Below are 16,076 nucleotides of genomic sequence, written 5' to 3' on the forward strand. Positions count from 1 at the left end.
TAAAGGCTATGAGAAGAAAAAAACAGTTATTTATCCTTCTCTCCGTTTGATTAAACATTTTAAGGGTTGTGAGTGTTACCTGTGAAAAGGTCCCAAGTGGGCAGGGAACAGGTTGGCTGGACCCTTCAGGACAGTAATGACCTTGAGGACATGCCCCCCCTACTCCTGTGCTGAAGTTTCCATCAGGGTTTTTAAAATTTATGCCTGGAAGAAGAAGGTCAAGTATGAAGTCTTGACTCCTTCTGATAACACAATCAAGGATGAGACTCTAATAGAGTGATGTGGGGAAATAAAGTGTTTAGAAAGAGGCAGATGAAACTAACTTGGCATACCTGCTAGACAAAAATACCCTGACTGGCAGGGACCAGTTGGTTCCACTAGTCCCCAATCCTCACAGTACATTCCTTAAAATGATAGGTGGGTGTGATAAATACAATACCCGATGAATGCAATTAACACTTCCAAAGAAGTAAGCATAGCAGGGGCACTGTTCTCACCAGCTGAGCACAGTGAACACTGCTCTACTTGTCTCTGTCCTGCTTTGGGGTTGTATGTGCCTGGAGGGCATGGGAGGACATCCTCCACTGTGCCCCCCAGGCAGTAATGTCCTTTTGGACACAGCTGGGCCTCTTCTCCTTTAAGACAGAGCCATCCAGGAGGACAGTCACTGCACTTAGCAGCACCTGTACATACAGCAGACAACTTAATAACAATAACAACAATAATATAATAATTATATAACAATTATATCAATTTGTTATAGAAAAAAAGAATATATAACCATAATAAAATACATAATTATAAATAGAAATAATAATCCACAGTTTTTTTCACATATATATATTTCCTGCATGTGCTTATATAACATTACATTAGAAAATACACAATACACAATGTAAAAATGCTGTAGTTAAGTAAAAGCAGCCACCATGCAACACAATGTGAGAAAAAATCGTGCATACCTGTAGTGTTGGAGTAGGTACCATCAGGGCAGAGTTGAGGTGAAGTGCATCCTTGGGGGCAGTAATATCTTGCTGGGCATCTGTTGCCAGTAAGTCCGTCTTCAGGTGAGGGGGTCTTAGCACCACTAATACAAAAAAATCCTGTTTGCGAAAATGCAATGGGCAAATCACTATTCCGGAAGCCTGTACAAGCAGATCTGATCTATCTGACTATATGAGCAACAGTATGGGGACATCTGACCATTACACTTTTGTTGAACATCTAATTTCAAATTTAGTCCCCTTTAACTAACTTTAACTTTATAATAAAATGTACTCTCCAATTAAATATTCCACTAGACGTTTTAGACTTTTGCCCATCATCAGGAAGGTGCAGTCAACATTTTAGTTCATCCTAAAGGTATTCATTGGGGCGAGGCCAAGGGGGAAAGTACTGAGCATATCTTTTTTGAAAAAATAAAAATATACAATGACAAAGAAAAAAATACTCTGAAAGCACAGTGAAACTGAAACTGAGTGGCAAATGTTTATCACTGTAACCGAATAAACAAAAAAAAAATTATGGGATAAACTTAATGGTCATTTACTCTCAAATATTCTCTTAAATGGTACCTGGTGGGTAAGCTAATGAATCTATGTACCTGCAGAGCACACTCCTGTAGGCTGAGTGAGTCCAGTCTTGTTGCAGAAAAATCCTGCAGGGCAAGGAGAGCATGAGGACAGGTTCTGAGCTCCCACCACACTGCTCCATGTTCCAGTGGGACATGGGTACTGAAATGGATGTCTGGTGCCTTCAGGGCAATAATAACCCGCAGGGCAAACATCTCCGGACCTGAAGTTCACCTATGACATTCACATTCTTGTTGAGCGCATGGGGAATCAATAAACACAGTTAAATTCTTAATTTATTCACATTCATCTGTACGTATGCCTGGTTGTTTTCTTTCTCCTCATCCTACCTCTGTCAGTAAAAACAAAATGACACCCAAACAGATTTTGTTTGTTTATCTGTGCATGGTGGGTGTAATCATTCATACAGTATGTGTCATTGCCAAAGGCCCTTTATCTGGTCTTGATTTACACAATCACACATTTCATGTACAGTCAATCAACACATCTACGTGAGGGGGTGAGCAGAGAGATTCAAAAACTAGGTCAATAAACTTATCTAACCACATTAATATATATACTGTATATATACTGTACTGTAAGATATGCACTGACAGAGGACAGCTGGGCTTGGTTTCAGCTTAGCTGTAAATGCTCTTTTAAATGAAATGTTTTTAATAAAACAATGAAGAAAGCTAGCCCTGACCCAAACAAGGCAGTCGTGCGTCTTTGAAATATGGCATAATTTTTGTTTTTATGTGCTGCATTTTCCATGTACACTCCAATGTATAAACCTTCACATCTCTACCCACCACATCACTACAGAGCATTTAAACCCTCTATAGAGGTAGGAATAGAAAACCTTTTGCACAACAGACCATAATCATGGATGTATAACCAAAGATGTTAAATGTTCATTAATAAATATTTGAAATACATGATTTTATTTTATACACAAAAAGAACAGGGCAGATACCTGCAAAAGGTATGTTTTCCACAGCGGATTATTTGCTGTACACAATAATTATTTTGAACTTTTTAGAACTGCATATACATATTGTGATTTGTGGTGGAAGTAGTGAGCAGGTTGAGAAGAGCCTGGAGAGGTGGAGGTATGCGCTGGGGAGAAGGGGAATGAAAGTCAGTAGGAGTAAGACAGAGTACATGTGTGTGAATGAGAGGGAGGGTAGTGGAGGGGTGCGGTTACAGGGAGAAGAGGTGAAGAAGGTGGTGGAGTTCAGGTACCTGGGGTCAACAGTGCAAAGTAATGGAGAGTGTGTTAGAGAAGTGAAGAAAAGAGTGCAGGCAGGGTGGAGTGGGTGGAGAAAAGTGACAGAAGTGATTTGTGATAGTGGGGTATCTGTAAGAATGAAAGGGAAAGTTTATGGGACTGTGGTGAGACCTGCGATGTTGTATGGATTAGAGACAGTGGCATTAAGCAAAAGACAGGAGGTGGAGCTGGAGGTAGCAGAGCTGAAGATGTTAAGGTTTTCGTTGGGTGTGACGAAGATGGACAAGATTAGAAATTAGTTTATTAGAGTGACAGCGCATGTAGGACGTTTTGGTGACAAGGTGAGGGAGATGAGATTTAGATGGTTTGGACATGTGCATAGGAGGGACATGGGGTATATCGGTAGAAGAATGCTGAGGATGGAGCCACCAGGAAGGAGGAAAAGAGGAAGGCCAAGGAGGAGGTTCATGGATGTGGTGAGGGAAGACATGCAGGTAGTTGGTGTGAAAGAGGCAGATGTAGAGTACAGGGTGGTATGGAGACGGATGATCCGCTGTGGCGACCCCTAATGGGAGCAGCCGAAAGAAGAAGAAGATATACATATACTGCACATCAGTGGTGGGCTGTCAGGGCCAGCAAGGCCTTCTCTGCTGGCCTAAACACTATCAGAAGCACTGATCTACATTTACAACCTAAATTCTAATATTTGTTCCATGAAGTTGTATTAATTTATTCACAAGAGTTTATTCTGTTCATTTCGTAGCGTTTCTCTTGGCTGCAATGCTTTCAGATGTAAAGATGTTAGATTTTTTGTCTAATCAGATTTCAGCCTCAGTAGTGCAGGCCAATGTACCTTAGAACATTTTAGCAATGGGTCTGTTACTTTAACCAATCAGATTTCAAATTTGCCTCACAGGGTAGCTAGCTGGCCCAGAATAGCGTCAGCATTTTTCCATCCTCTGATTGGTTGGTTAACGGGAAACTGCTACCGCCAAGTTCGAATAGAATAACACGTCTGCACACATTAATACATCTGAGTTAGACTTTTTAACACCCACAATGGCTGATGGAGGAAGAGAAATCTCCTTCTCCCATGCATCATAACCATCCAGCAATAAACCTAACTTTATCCATAAGTGAATTCAAAATTACATACATTACTCATTTTTTTTTTTACAAAAAAAACCCAGTCTTGACTAAACAGGTTTTTGTTGGCATTGACTGCACAATTGCCCATATGTAAAAAAAATGTGGTAGAGATTTCTCACTTAAAATCCATCTTTCTTTACTATGTGAATACACTGAGTGACGGACTGGATTATAAATCATTAAAACTCAACAATACTAGTTTTTTGTTTTCTTTCTGGCATAAGCTACTTTCAATGCCTAGACATACAACATGTAGGCAATAAAAAGTACTCTAGTGATTATATTGTGTAATGTATGCTATAGTTACTGGAGTGGCAGTGTTGGCTCCTCCGGTGCAGTAGAACCCAGACTCACAAGGACCCTGAGGTCTTGACAGACCAGGAGCATGGCAGTACTGACCAGCATCACATGGACCACAGTGCTGCACTTTCTCTGCTCCTGGATTAGCCATGTAGGTTCCCTTTGTCGGGAGAAGAACACACACATAGCAGTATAAAAGAAAGACAATCTAAAGTCGTTAAAAACATTATAGACCATATTTTTAATTCTTAATACTGACAGGGGGACATGGATGTGCAATAGAGGTTCCAGCTGTACAGTAGTGTCCTGGAGGGCAAAGAGGCTGATAGGACAAACGTGTCACGTTACACAATCGTCCTGGCTTGCACTGTATGCATGCACTTTGTCCTCTTTCCTAATTCAGATAACAAAGAAATTAGAGTCAAAAACAGTGTTTGGTTTCTCATTTGCATGCTGGAGAGGATTTGACTTACTGGTTGAAAAGTGCCCAAAGAGCAGGGCTCAGGCTTCACAGCTCCCTCTACAGAGTAGTGGCCTTCTTCAACTTCATACTGAACAGGAGAAGCAGAACCACCAGTGCAGTAATATCCTACAGAGCATGGGCCAGTTGGTGAAGTGGAGCCTAAACCTAAACAGTAATATCTAACAAAAGAAAAATAGTCTTATAAGACTTTATTAGCACCATATTACTTATTAGTGTATTTGACAAAGGCAATCTGTAATTCCGTGTCATATGTATTACATTTTTAATTTCTGACGCATCATTATAAGCTTCATCCTCTTCTTATTATTATTGTTTTTAATATTTTTTTATTATTTAAAGTAATGAAATATACATTTAGAGCACAACAAGTTCTACAGTATAAATTAATAGGAGGTTAATTATGTTAATATTTGACTGTTTATTACTAATCAATTACACCATTTCAATAAGTGACAAAGTATGGTATTAAGTGTATCTGCATTACACACAATGGAGCAAGTCTTCAAAATTCCCCTAAATCTAATCTTCAGCTCAAGTTACACTGCAAAGCTAAGTAGATTAAGCATATTGCATAGAGTTAATGCCTAGTTAATATTTAATGTTGATGTTATCTGATGTTAGCTACAATATTAATATTTTTTTGTGCTGCTGTGTGTTTAGTACAATCCTGTAAAAATACTGAAAATCCTGCTTCAAACAATCATTTTAATACCCATTAGAAATGTTACAAATCCATATTTTCTTTCACCTTCTGTTCACCATACTGATATCTTGCTTTTGAGTTCCAATATACTGGGGTCTTTTTAACAAACATAGTGTGGGGATTTTACAATCTATGTAGAATTATCCACTAGTGATGATGTGATGGTGGGGTAAAATCTAAAATAAAATAAAATAATAAAATATCTTATAATACTGAATTAATACTGCAATGCGTACTTTTTCTTCCCTTATTGTATTTATACATTGTACTGTGTATATACTGTATATTATAGTATGTGTACATTCTTTTATATTTTTTTATTTATTTTTATTTCTTTCCTTTGCTGCTGTAACAAAGAAATTTCCCCACTGTGGGACGAATAAAGGTATATCTTATCTTATCTTAATGCATTGTGAAAGATATTACAGTATATCATACCCCGGAGGACACTTAACACACTGCTGGACATGTTTAAGTCCTGTGCTGTTGCTGAATGTGCCTGAGGGACAGGGCTGTGGGTGAGCTGAACCTGGAGAGCAAAAACTGCCAGCTGGACACAGGCCACCATTCGGTCCATCATAAGGAGTCTGTGTTGGGATAAGAAGGCATCTGTCTGTTTACCTAATCTTAACGAGTGTAGTAAATAAATGTCCAGATTCATTAAAAGCACTTACAGCACTAATAGATTGCTGTCTACAATAGTATCCTCCCTCACAGTTTCCTGAAGGTTTTATCTTGCCAACACCGATGCAGTACTTTCCCCCATCGCAAAGTGTACACTCGGGCGCCTCACGTAAACCTGGCCGAGAGCTGTAAGTGCCTTCTACACACGGCTCTGGAGCAGAACTTCCCTCAGGACAGAAAAAGCCCTGACAAAAAGCAGAGTCAGGGGTTTCTTTATCCTGATGCATTGAATACTTTTAAACCATGACTCAAACAGCACGTTTAATGGTTTACCTCTGGGCATATTGATGGTGTGTGTGTCGCAACACTCGCACAATAATATCTTGCTGGGCATTTCACGCAGGCACCTCCACTATGTCCATGAGATTCATTCCTGAAGAATCCTGATTCACACGGGAATGAAAGAGGATGTCCAGTGCCCAAAGGACAGAAATATCCATCAGGACAGCCTCCAGTCTAAAAGCAAAATCATTTAACAGTAACACTATACAGAAACATTACATAACACTAGGGATAAACCATATACAGTAAGTATTGTTTATAGACAAAGTTAGTAAATGCTCCCAGATCTGTCTATAGTTGACATTTTCAAATCATATAATAATATGTTAAAGGTAATTATGAAAAGCTGTGAATTATAATGCTGTCTACAATGCAATTTATTTAACAGGCTGCTTCATTTCATGCTATAATTTCAATTATTTCAAAAAATTCACACATACTACCATAGAGGAAGTGTAGTTGTATTGGGGCAAGGCTTAAGTCCCATGTTAAAATATATCTGACACAAACACACAATTCAATCTTAAGCTCATGAAAAGTCAATGAAAACTGCATAATATTTTGTTCAGGTAGTGAATTTTTATCAGCAGTCTATGAACAAAGGACAAAAAACATCAGAGAAAACTATTTGTTTTAATGGATGCTTATTTTGTTTTTCTAAATGCACAGAATACATAAAACTAGTTCAATTTGTTCTAAAACTAATTTCTAATGATTTCTCACGCCAAAGTATATATATATATATATATATATATATATATATATATATATATATATATATATATATATATATATATATATATATGTATATACACTCACCAGCCACTTTATTAGGTACAACCTTACTAGTACCGGGTTGGACCCCCTTTTGCCTTCAGAACTGCCTTAATCCTTCGTGGCATAGATTCAACAAGGCGCTGGAAACATTTCTCAGAGATTTTGGTCCATACTGACATGATAGCATCACGCAGTTGCTGCAGATTTGTTGGCTGCACATTCTTGATGCAAATCTTCCGTTCCACCACATCCCAAAGGTGCTCTATTGGATTGGGATCTGGTGACTGTTGAGGCCATTTGAGTACAGTGAACTCATTGTCATGTTCAAGAAACCAGTCTGAGATGATTCGCACTTTATGACATGGCACGCTATCCTGCTGGAAGTAGCCATCAGAAGATGGGTACACTGTGGTCATAAAGTGATGGACATGGTCAGCAACAATACTCAGGTAGGCTGTGGCGTTGACACGATGCTCAAATGGTACTAATGGGCCCAAAATGTGCCAAGAAAATATTCCCCACACCACCACCAGCCTGAACCATTGACACAAGGCAGGATGGATCCATGCTTTCATGTTGTTGATGCCAAATTCTGACCCTACCATCCGAATGTCGCAGCAGAAATCGAGACTCATCACACCAGGCAACGTTTTTCCAATCTTCTATTGTACAAAATTGGTGAGCCTGTGCGAATTGTAGCCTCAGTTTCCTGTTCTTAGCTCTCAGGAGTGGCACCCGGTGTGGTCTGCTGTAACCCATCCGCCTCAAGGTTCGACGTGTTGTGCGTTCAGAGATGCTCTTCTGCATACCTCGGTTGTAACGAGTGGTTATTTGAGTTACTGTTTCCTATCTATCAGCTCAAACCAGTCTGACCATTTTCCTCTGACCTCTGGCATCAACAAGGCATTTGCACCCACAGAACTGCTGCTCACTGGATATTTTCTCTTTTTCAGACCATTCTCTGTAAACCCTAGAGATGGTTGTGCGTTAAAATCCCAGTTGATAAGCAGTTTCTGAAATACTCAGACCAGCCCGTCTGGCACCAACAACTATGCCACGTTCAAAGTCACTTAAATCACCTTTCTTTCCCATTCTGACGCTCGGTTTGAACTGCAGCAGATCGTCTTGACCATGTCTACATGCCTAAATGCATTGAGTTGCTGCCATGTGATTGGCTGATTAGAAATTTGCGTTAACGAGCAGTTGGACAGGTGTACCTAATAAAGTGGCTGGTGAGTGTGTATATATATATATATATATATATATATATATATATATATATATATATATATATATATATATATATGAAAATGTTCTTTGAACAGTAAGGTTTTAAATGACATAAACTGGCATCACTATTGCATAATATCAAATCAAGTTGATTAGCTAGACCAAACAATCTTTGTGTGTGCAAAATAATTAATTAATTAATAAAGGAGCATTTATTCAACCCATTAATTAAAAATATGTTCACATTTAGTATTGCAAGTAGAGCAAAAACTCAGACTTGAGAGAGATAACAGATAACTGCCAAAGATTATTGGCCTTAAGTTTTGTCGAGGGCAGAAACACAATATCCTTTCTAAAGTCGAGCTGAGTTCTTGGGAATTAAAGAACAGTCAGTTCTGTCTAGACTTTGAGCTGTGAAAATAAGCAAAATAACATCAAGTAAATAATATGGAGCATCTTTCAATGATATAAGGCCGTCTCAGTGATTATATAAGCTTGTTTAGTGGTTAGTGACAAAGGAGGATTTTGAACATAAGAGCATGTTGGTAAAAAAAAAGGCTCCTGGATTTACTTTTTAAATTCAACTCAAATGGCATACCTAGTTTGAACAGGAATAGTGGGGTTAATTGGGAGGAAAAGCTGATGCAATGTTTTTTCAAATTTCAGTTTAAGTGGGATCAAAATATTATATACATAAAGACTCACTGGTTCAGTAATTGGATGTTCCTGGGGTTGCTGAGAGAAACAGTACATTCCCACAGGACACAAAGTACAGTCTGAAGGGTCCCGCAGTCCTGGTTTCCGACTGTAGGTGCCATTGGGACACGGTATAGGATTTGGATTCTGTACAATGAATTCATACATTTTTCCTATGAATTCATTGAAAACTATGTACAATATTTATTTTGTACAGCAATATTTATAATAAGGATGTTTAATTTTTTTTGTTGCTCTTTAGAGATCACTTACTACACCACCCCCAGGGCAGTAGAAGCCTATAGGGCATAGAACAGCTGAGCGCTGGGGATCCCGATCCAAGCCTTTGGAACACAGGAAACCAGGTGGGCACACCATCACTCTGAGCATGGCCTCTTCACTGGTGGTCTCATCACTGCAATAGTGACCAGGTAGGCATGGCAGACACTCCTCTGAACCCTCATCCTGAAAGAGGAGAAAGTCAAATTGGAGTAATAGCAGTAACAAAGAACACTTTGGCCACAGTGAGAGTATTTTACAAGCTACAAAATATATTTGTAGTTTAATCTGTGCTTACAGAGTAACTGCCTGTGCCACACACTCTGGGGTAAACTGTGGCTGAGTGGGGACAGAAGTAGCCAGCTGGACACACAGTGCAATCCTCCGGCCTTTGGCCTCCTTTAAATTGGCGAAATGTTGTTCTAGACACATAGACAACAAACTTCATCTGGTCCCAGCTCACATTTGTCATAACGCTTAAGGAAGGTTGACTGGTTCTTTTACTTACGGAGGGCAGGGTACGGGTTTAGATGAACCTTCCTTGCAGTAATAGCCTTCAGGGCATACAACACAATCCTCCTTTCCACCATTACCCATTTTAATGCTGTAGGTTCCCCTAGGGCAAGGAAATTGGGTACCATACATTGTTCCTGATGGGAGGAATTATTTCAGTTTGGGGTAAGAAAAGAAAAACAGTATCGATGTAAATTTGCTGCAGGTTAAGATTCATTAAGATGTGAGTAAAAAAAAAATGCTTATAACAAAGTGTCTCGTGCTACCTTCAGGGCAGTAGTATCCTGAACTGCATCTTCCAGAAGGAACGCCTACACCAGCTAGACAGTACCAGCCTCGTGGGCATGGTCGGCACTCGCTTTCAGACTCCAGACCACTGCGCTCATTCCATGTGCCTGCTGGACATTTGTGTTGGGTGGGGAACATGGTGCCAACTGGGCAGTAATGCCCAGCAAAGCAGGAGAGTGGAGGTCTCTGAATGCCACCAGTGCCTAGTGAGTGGGAGATAAGAATAAATGACTAATAAAAGACAGATAAAATATTGAATCATGGCTCTTATAAAATGAATTAACCCAGAGGGTAGACTGGCACCTCGCAGACAGGCATATCGTGCTGGACACAGCTGGCACTGAGAGCGATCAGTCAGATCAGTTCGATTGCTCAGGGTTCCAGGTGGACAAGCATTGGCAGGGTCATTGGGTCGTGCCGAGCCAGGTGGGCATACAAAGCTGAAATGTAATTAAAATATTTTTTACAGGTCTTTTACACTAATTAAAATTGTACCTGACTCACTCAGCATAAGACTTACCCTGGCATACACTCAACGTCAGGAGCTTTCAGAGCCACCTGTGTACAAGCCTTGCCCGGGTAACACGGTCTACAATCTGTCAATGCATCCTGCCCCTCCAATGGGTTAAAAGTGCCAGGCTGACAAGGTAAAGAGTCACTTGTGCCTTCTGGGCAGTAGAAACCTGCAGGGCACTTCAGACAATCCTTCACACCTACAGAATTTGTAAAATGCATATGATTGAATGATCATTAGAACAGCTTTAAGAGGTACAAATTGGTAAGAATTACAAATGCTCTCACTCAGAGCGCCTTGATGTGGGGTGAAGGTGCCTCGTGGACATAGAACTTCTATGACTGTCCCTGCTGGGCAGTATCTGCCTCTGGCACAGAGCAAACCTGGACCTGCAGAGCCTTATTCATCCAGTAAAGAAACCACTGAAATTAGGCACTGAGACTTTAAACAGCAAGTGTAAATAGTTACAACATACATACCTTATAAATAAATTACAACACTATCTCAGTTGTTCAAAACAATTAATATTTATGAGTAAAACTAAGCTAAAGCAGTAGTAGGTGACAGTTGAAACAGGAACAGTAACATAGGAACTTAGAACAGGGAAGTTTTCCATCTCCTCAGTAGCCTGACCCACATCACACACACACACACACTCACACACACACACACACACACACACACACACACACACACACACACACACACACACACACACACTACAGATAAGAGGCAAGGAAACAGTTGAGGGCAGGAAACATGAGCTCCTATAAATATAGTTCATGTGGGTTTAAAAGTAAGTCATTTACGATTGCTGGTGGTATGACAATTTATACTTTAACGGTAACACAAGATATTTAGAAAACATTGTTCATGAAGCAAACATATTTATGTGGATGTTTGTACAACTGAATGTATTAGTATATGACTTTACCTGTGGGACAGTAGCGACCCTCAGCACACCTCTTGCAAGCTGCCCTACTTGTCTGACCCAGTTGTCCTCCTGCGGTACCAACTGGGCAAGGTGACCCGTGTGGCACAGCGGTGCCCTCTTCACAGTAATAACCTTGGGGGCATAGAAACTGAGAACTGGGCCTCCGGGAAGTGCCTTCTAAGCAGTAAAACCCTTGGGGAAATCACATTCATTTAAGCAGTGCAATCAAATTTTATAGCATATCTTTTTACATCACACTTAGCTGTACATCTCAATCTGGTTTAAGAATCCAATTCTCACAACATTTTCAGTTATTTAATTATAAATCTTTCCACATTACGTTACTGAAATTAGGACTATTACCAATTGAATTACACAATATACAAAACACAAATATGTTGAAAATGCATATTTTATTATGACACATAGGTACATATTAGAACCACGTTTGACTGCATTTACAGCATCATACATTATTCTTGAGTCTCTTTCCTTAACCCTGATCAGCTGACAAGCATAGCCAACACATGATGCTACCACCACCATGCTTCACTGTGAGAAAGGTGTTCTCAGGATGATAAAATGTGCTGCCTCTTTGGGCAATGATCAAACTTGGCCATGTTATAACAAAAAGTCAGAAAGTTTCTTGCCAATAATGTCACAGCAATATTTGCAGATGGTTGGGTTTTATGGTTTCATTGGGTGTTAAAAACCTTAAAGAACCTTGTACTTAACTTGTTTTGCTAGATGGATTTCATGATCAGTTTGTTTGGTTATTTTCTATCTATCTATCTATCTATCTATCTATCTATCTATCTATCTATCTATCTATCTATCTATCTATCTATCTATCTATCTATCTATCTATCTATCTATCTACATACATATTTATTGATATTTATGTATAGAACATGTAAATTTATGTATATTTTTTATGAATACTTTTGATAAAAAACTGTATATGTTATGAAGCTTTTGTAAATGTGTAAGCATTTGTGAGATTTGTAAGATTTTCTAACTGTAACCGCTGTGTTCTAATAATATAGTAAGAATATTTTTTTTAATGTTAAAGTTAACCTTTTACTAACCTACAGTACTAACCTTCTTATCATTGTCAGATTCTTTAATAAATGTTCTTATAATAATCTTTGTTATCCAGAATTCATACCTGCAGGGCAAATAGTACAGTCTTTCTCTCTCTGCAGACCCTCTTTTGGTCCATATGTTCCAGCTGGGCATTGTATAGCAACACTTCCTACACAATAATGTCCTAGAAGTAAATCAGAATTGTTGGATAGGGGCAAGAACATGAATTTAAATATTCGTTCAATAATGATATGAAGTAACAACTGTGTATCAATGATATATTTGAGAATTTTTAAACCCACCAAAAGGACAAATATTACAGCCAGGTCCCTCTCCATGTCTATGTGTGCCAGGTGGACAGGAGACAGACATTCTGTTCCTCTCGCTATGCTGCCATTCATTCCTGGCCATGGATGCACAGGCTACACTACTATTACAGATTTTACATGAGCTCTGGCCTGCTACATCTGTGTACTGCCCCATTGGACATGGTAGTGGCTGAGACATTCCATTGTGAGGACAATAACTACCTATGGGAGGAGAAATAAATAAAACATTTTGTTCAGAAAGATAGTTCGGAGGTTGGGTGAAACCAGGTGAAAGTAGGTGATCAAATGCACTAAAGTGATCAGATGCACAGGTTTCTCTATTTGGTGAAACAGGGTGAAAGTGATCAAATGGACCTAAATTAATGATAAAGCAAAGATCTTCCCATTTTACCGGCTGGGCACCGCTCGCACTGGGCACTGCACAGAGTGGAGTAGTAGCCTTTAAGACATTCTGTGCAGTCCGTTCGGTTTAGGTCAGGCTCCTTTCCAAGGCCACACTACAAGAGTACATCCACAAACACAATCATATTATTCTTTATTGATCCATTTCGAGAGCCAAAGGTAAGAAACACCATTGCCTCGTAAAGCTACCAGGTTTGGTAGCTTATGATTTAAACATACCTTCTTTTGTAATCCATCCTTGCAAACAAAACCAAAGGGACAGGGGAGACACTGGGTGTGGCCCTCTGGTGAATAATCTCCATTCGGACATGCTAAGAGAGTGCCTGATGCTCTGTCGCAGGAATATCCAGCAGGGCAGAGCCTGCAATCTACACCGTCCTCTGTACTAATCAAACCTGGAGCACAAGGCTGTAATGGATGGAAAATTAAGATCTCAGAGCATTAGAATGTCAGAAGAGATATGCAACATTTATTTATATGGGTGCTCAGGATAAGTTTGTTTTTGGACTGTTTGTTCAACATATTTCACACATTTTATGTGAGAACATGATTAGAACTTTGCCAGAAAAGGATAATAATCATATTCTAATTTGCTGCATTCATATTAATATTATTGTTATTATAAAATTATAATAATAATATTGTAATGAATATATCCCACATATTTTGTTTTCCACACATCCTGCACTAATATAATTGTATATATATTTGCATATGTACATTACATGCTTTACATATATTTACATATTTATCTGCATGTGTATATTTGCACAATTGCAGAATTTACACTTCTGGTAGACTGCATTTCACTGCATAAATAAATATATAAATATATATATATATATATATATATATATATATATATATATATATATATATATATATATATATATATATATATATATATATATAGGTTCTAATCCTATCCAAACTGGCACTACTGCATATTTTGATTTATTATGTATAGATTTTGTAGATTAGTTTGATACCTGACAATCCTGAATGCTGCTTCTCCCAGGGTAGAGATTGTATGTGCCTGATGGGCATTTTCTAGGTGCAGATACATTGCCGAAGCAGCTAATACAGCATAGATAACAGTCTTAACATTAATTTGGATTTAACATTTTGACATTAATATATATTTTGCATTTATATTGTAGAAGAACATTTCCTACGTACTATTGCCCTGCAGGACATTCAAAGCAAATCCCTGATGAGAAGTAAGATCCCTCAGGACACAATGTGACTTCAGTAAGATTACAGTGCCTAATACAGTTCAGAGTATCAGCCCTTATGTCTGTTCCTGTACCAAAAAAAAATTATACCCCGTTGGAACATCTAATATGCATGCTCAATATTAAACAAGTCTTTGGAAGTATTGTTCAGTGCCATGCTGCTCTTGCCTACCTGACACAAGGATATTGTGTATCCTCAGGTGGTTACTTGGCCATACTTGGCAGATGAGAAAGACAGCAAACCACCGGTACATGGTGAACCACATCCAAACACCTTGTTCATTGCTTGTACCATCTGGACATTTTCTGCTGCATGAACCAGTAGACCCACTGGGTTTATCAGAAAACACAGAGGCCTCAATAATTGAAAGTGAAATACAAACCAAGTAACTCAATTCCTCCAGTAGCCATTCAGGCACTCGCTGGGTGTGGAGGTTGACAGGGGCACATCTAGAATTACTGCCTTTTCAGTCTCAGAGGAAGGATGCTACAGTATCTAATCTATTTGTTTATAATAATAACCAGGTTTTATATTTCTACAGATTCATTAGTTGCTTTAGCAAATGCATAAAATATGCTACAATGTGAAAAGAAAAAAATGTACAATTAAACAATGAGTCAGAAAAAAAACTAAGCAGATATTCTGTGGAAATTGTTTAAGTTAAATGTTCTGTTGATGCACAAAAGAAATAAAGAAACAATGATAAGAAGTGAATTGCTTGAATGGGAGCTTGTTTTGTGGTTAAAGTATAGGTAGGATGTTTCCTGTTTGCATTCTTCTTTTTTTTCACACCCACTAACAGATGGCAATGCAAGGTATCATGGTGCAGCTTGGCTCGTCTGTGCTTCTGCAAACTGCACCAACCCAAGTTTCTACTCCAATGACCATGTACAGTCAGAAAAATAATTAGCAATCTTCTGAAGACGAAGATGTTGATTAGTCATGAAAAAGACAACAGGGTATAATTATGTAGGAAAAATACTGTAACAAATTCATGGCTTGTGCTACTAAGTCTCTTTTAAGTATATATTCATGATCTATTTCTTTATTTGTTTGTTTGATCTGGAAAAGTATAATTATATTTTATATACGTAATCACATGACCAAAAAAAATAAATGGGCCTCATATATATAAAAGATTACTACTGGATTATTTAAATAATAACAATGATGATAATAATAATAATAATAATATTTTTTACATTTTAATGTATTTAATATATTTAATACCTTAACACATTTATTAATTTATATATCTGTGCATTAGATCAAGTCACAATTCTTGACTTCTTGACTTGAATTCATTCAACAGAAATGACACATATACCCAAATTCTTCACTCAAATACACACCAGTGAAAATACACTTGTAAATAAATAATCTGGTTA

At 38.4% G+C, this 16,076-nt stretch overlaps 1 protein-coding gene and 1 long non-coding RNA gene across 2 annotated transcripts; both read right to left on the reverse strand.

The window, feature by feature from the left end:
- Positions 1-26: 26 nt before the first annotated feature.
- LOC124394860 (multiple epidermal growth factor-like domains protein 6) lies at positions 27-14,903 on the reverse strand. The gene is made up of 26 exons (XM_046863343.1): positions 14,896-14,903; positions 14,442-14,529; positions 13,672-13,860; positions 13,442-13,547; positions 13,024-13,251; positions 12,804-12,905; positions 11,636-11,827; positions 10,989-11,099; positions 10,708-10,900; positions 10,491-10,627; positions 10,166-10,390; positions 9,685-9,785; positions 9,381-9,572; positions 9,117-9,254; positions 6,396-6,578; positions 6,113-6,307; positions 5,877-6,025; positions 4,725-4,893; positions 4,511-4,645; positions 4,259-4,411; positions 1,604-1,805; positions 963-1,103; positions 498-683; positions 333-404; positions 80-204; positions 27-35 (listed from the first exon to the last, which is right to left on the reverse strand). Exons 1-26 carry the CDS (start codon positions 14,901-14,903, stop codon positions 27-29), a joined length of 3,729 nt encoding a protein of 1,242 aa, XP_046719299.1.
- LOC124394523 lies at positions 9,708-10,227 on the reverse strand. Its single transcript, XR_006927513.1, has 3 exons — positions 10,166-10,227; positions 9,895-10,036; positions 9,708-9,808 (listed from the first exon to the last, which is right to left on the reverse strand). It is a non-coding gene; the product is annotated as an uncharacterized LOC124394523 (long non-coding RNA).
- Positions 14,904-16,076: the final 1,173 nt, after the last annotated feature.

The sequence above is a fragment of the Silurus meridionalis genome, chromosome 12 (genome assembly GCF_014805685.1).
Source record: "Silurus meridionalis isolate SWU-2019-XX chromosome 12, ASM1480568v1, whole genome shotgun sequence".
NCBI lineage: Eukaryota > Metazoa > Chordata > Actinopteri > Siluriformes > Siluridae > Silurus > Silurus meridionalis.

What these genes read in the sequence shown, in the direction of transcription:
- LOC124394860 (XM_046863343.1), bottom strand. An exon ending in CTGTAATATTTGTCCTTTTG is followed by an intron (nt 12,906 to 13,023) that starts GTGGGTTTAAAA and finishes ATTTACTTCTAG; the next exon opens with GACATTATTGTGTAGGAAGT. An exon ending in CACCATCAATATGCCCAGAG is followed by an intron (nt 6,308 to 6,395) that starts GTAAACCATTAA and finishes GCTTTTTGTCAG; the next exon opens with GGCTTTTTCTGTCCTGAGGG.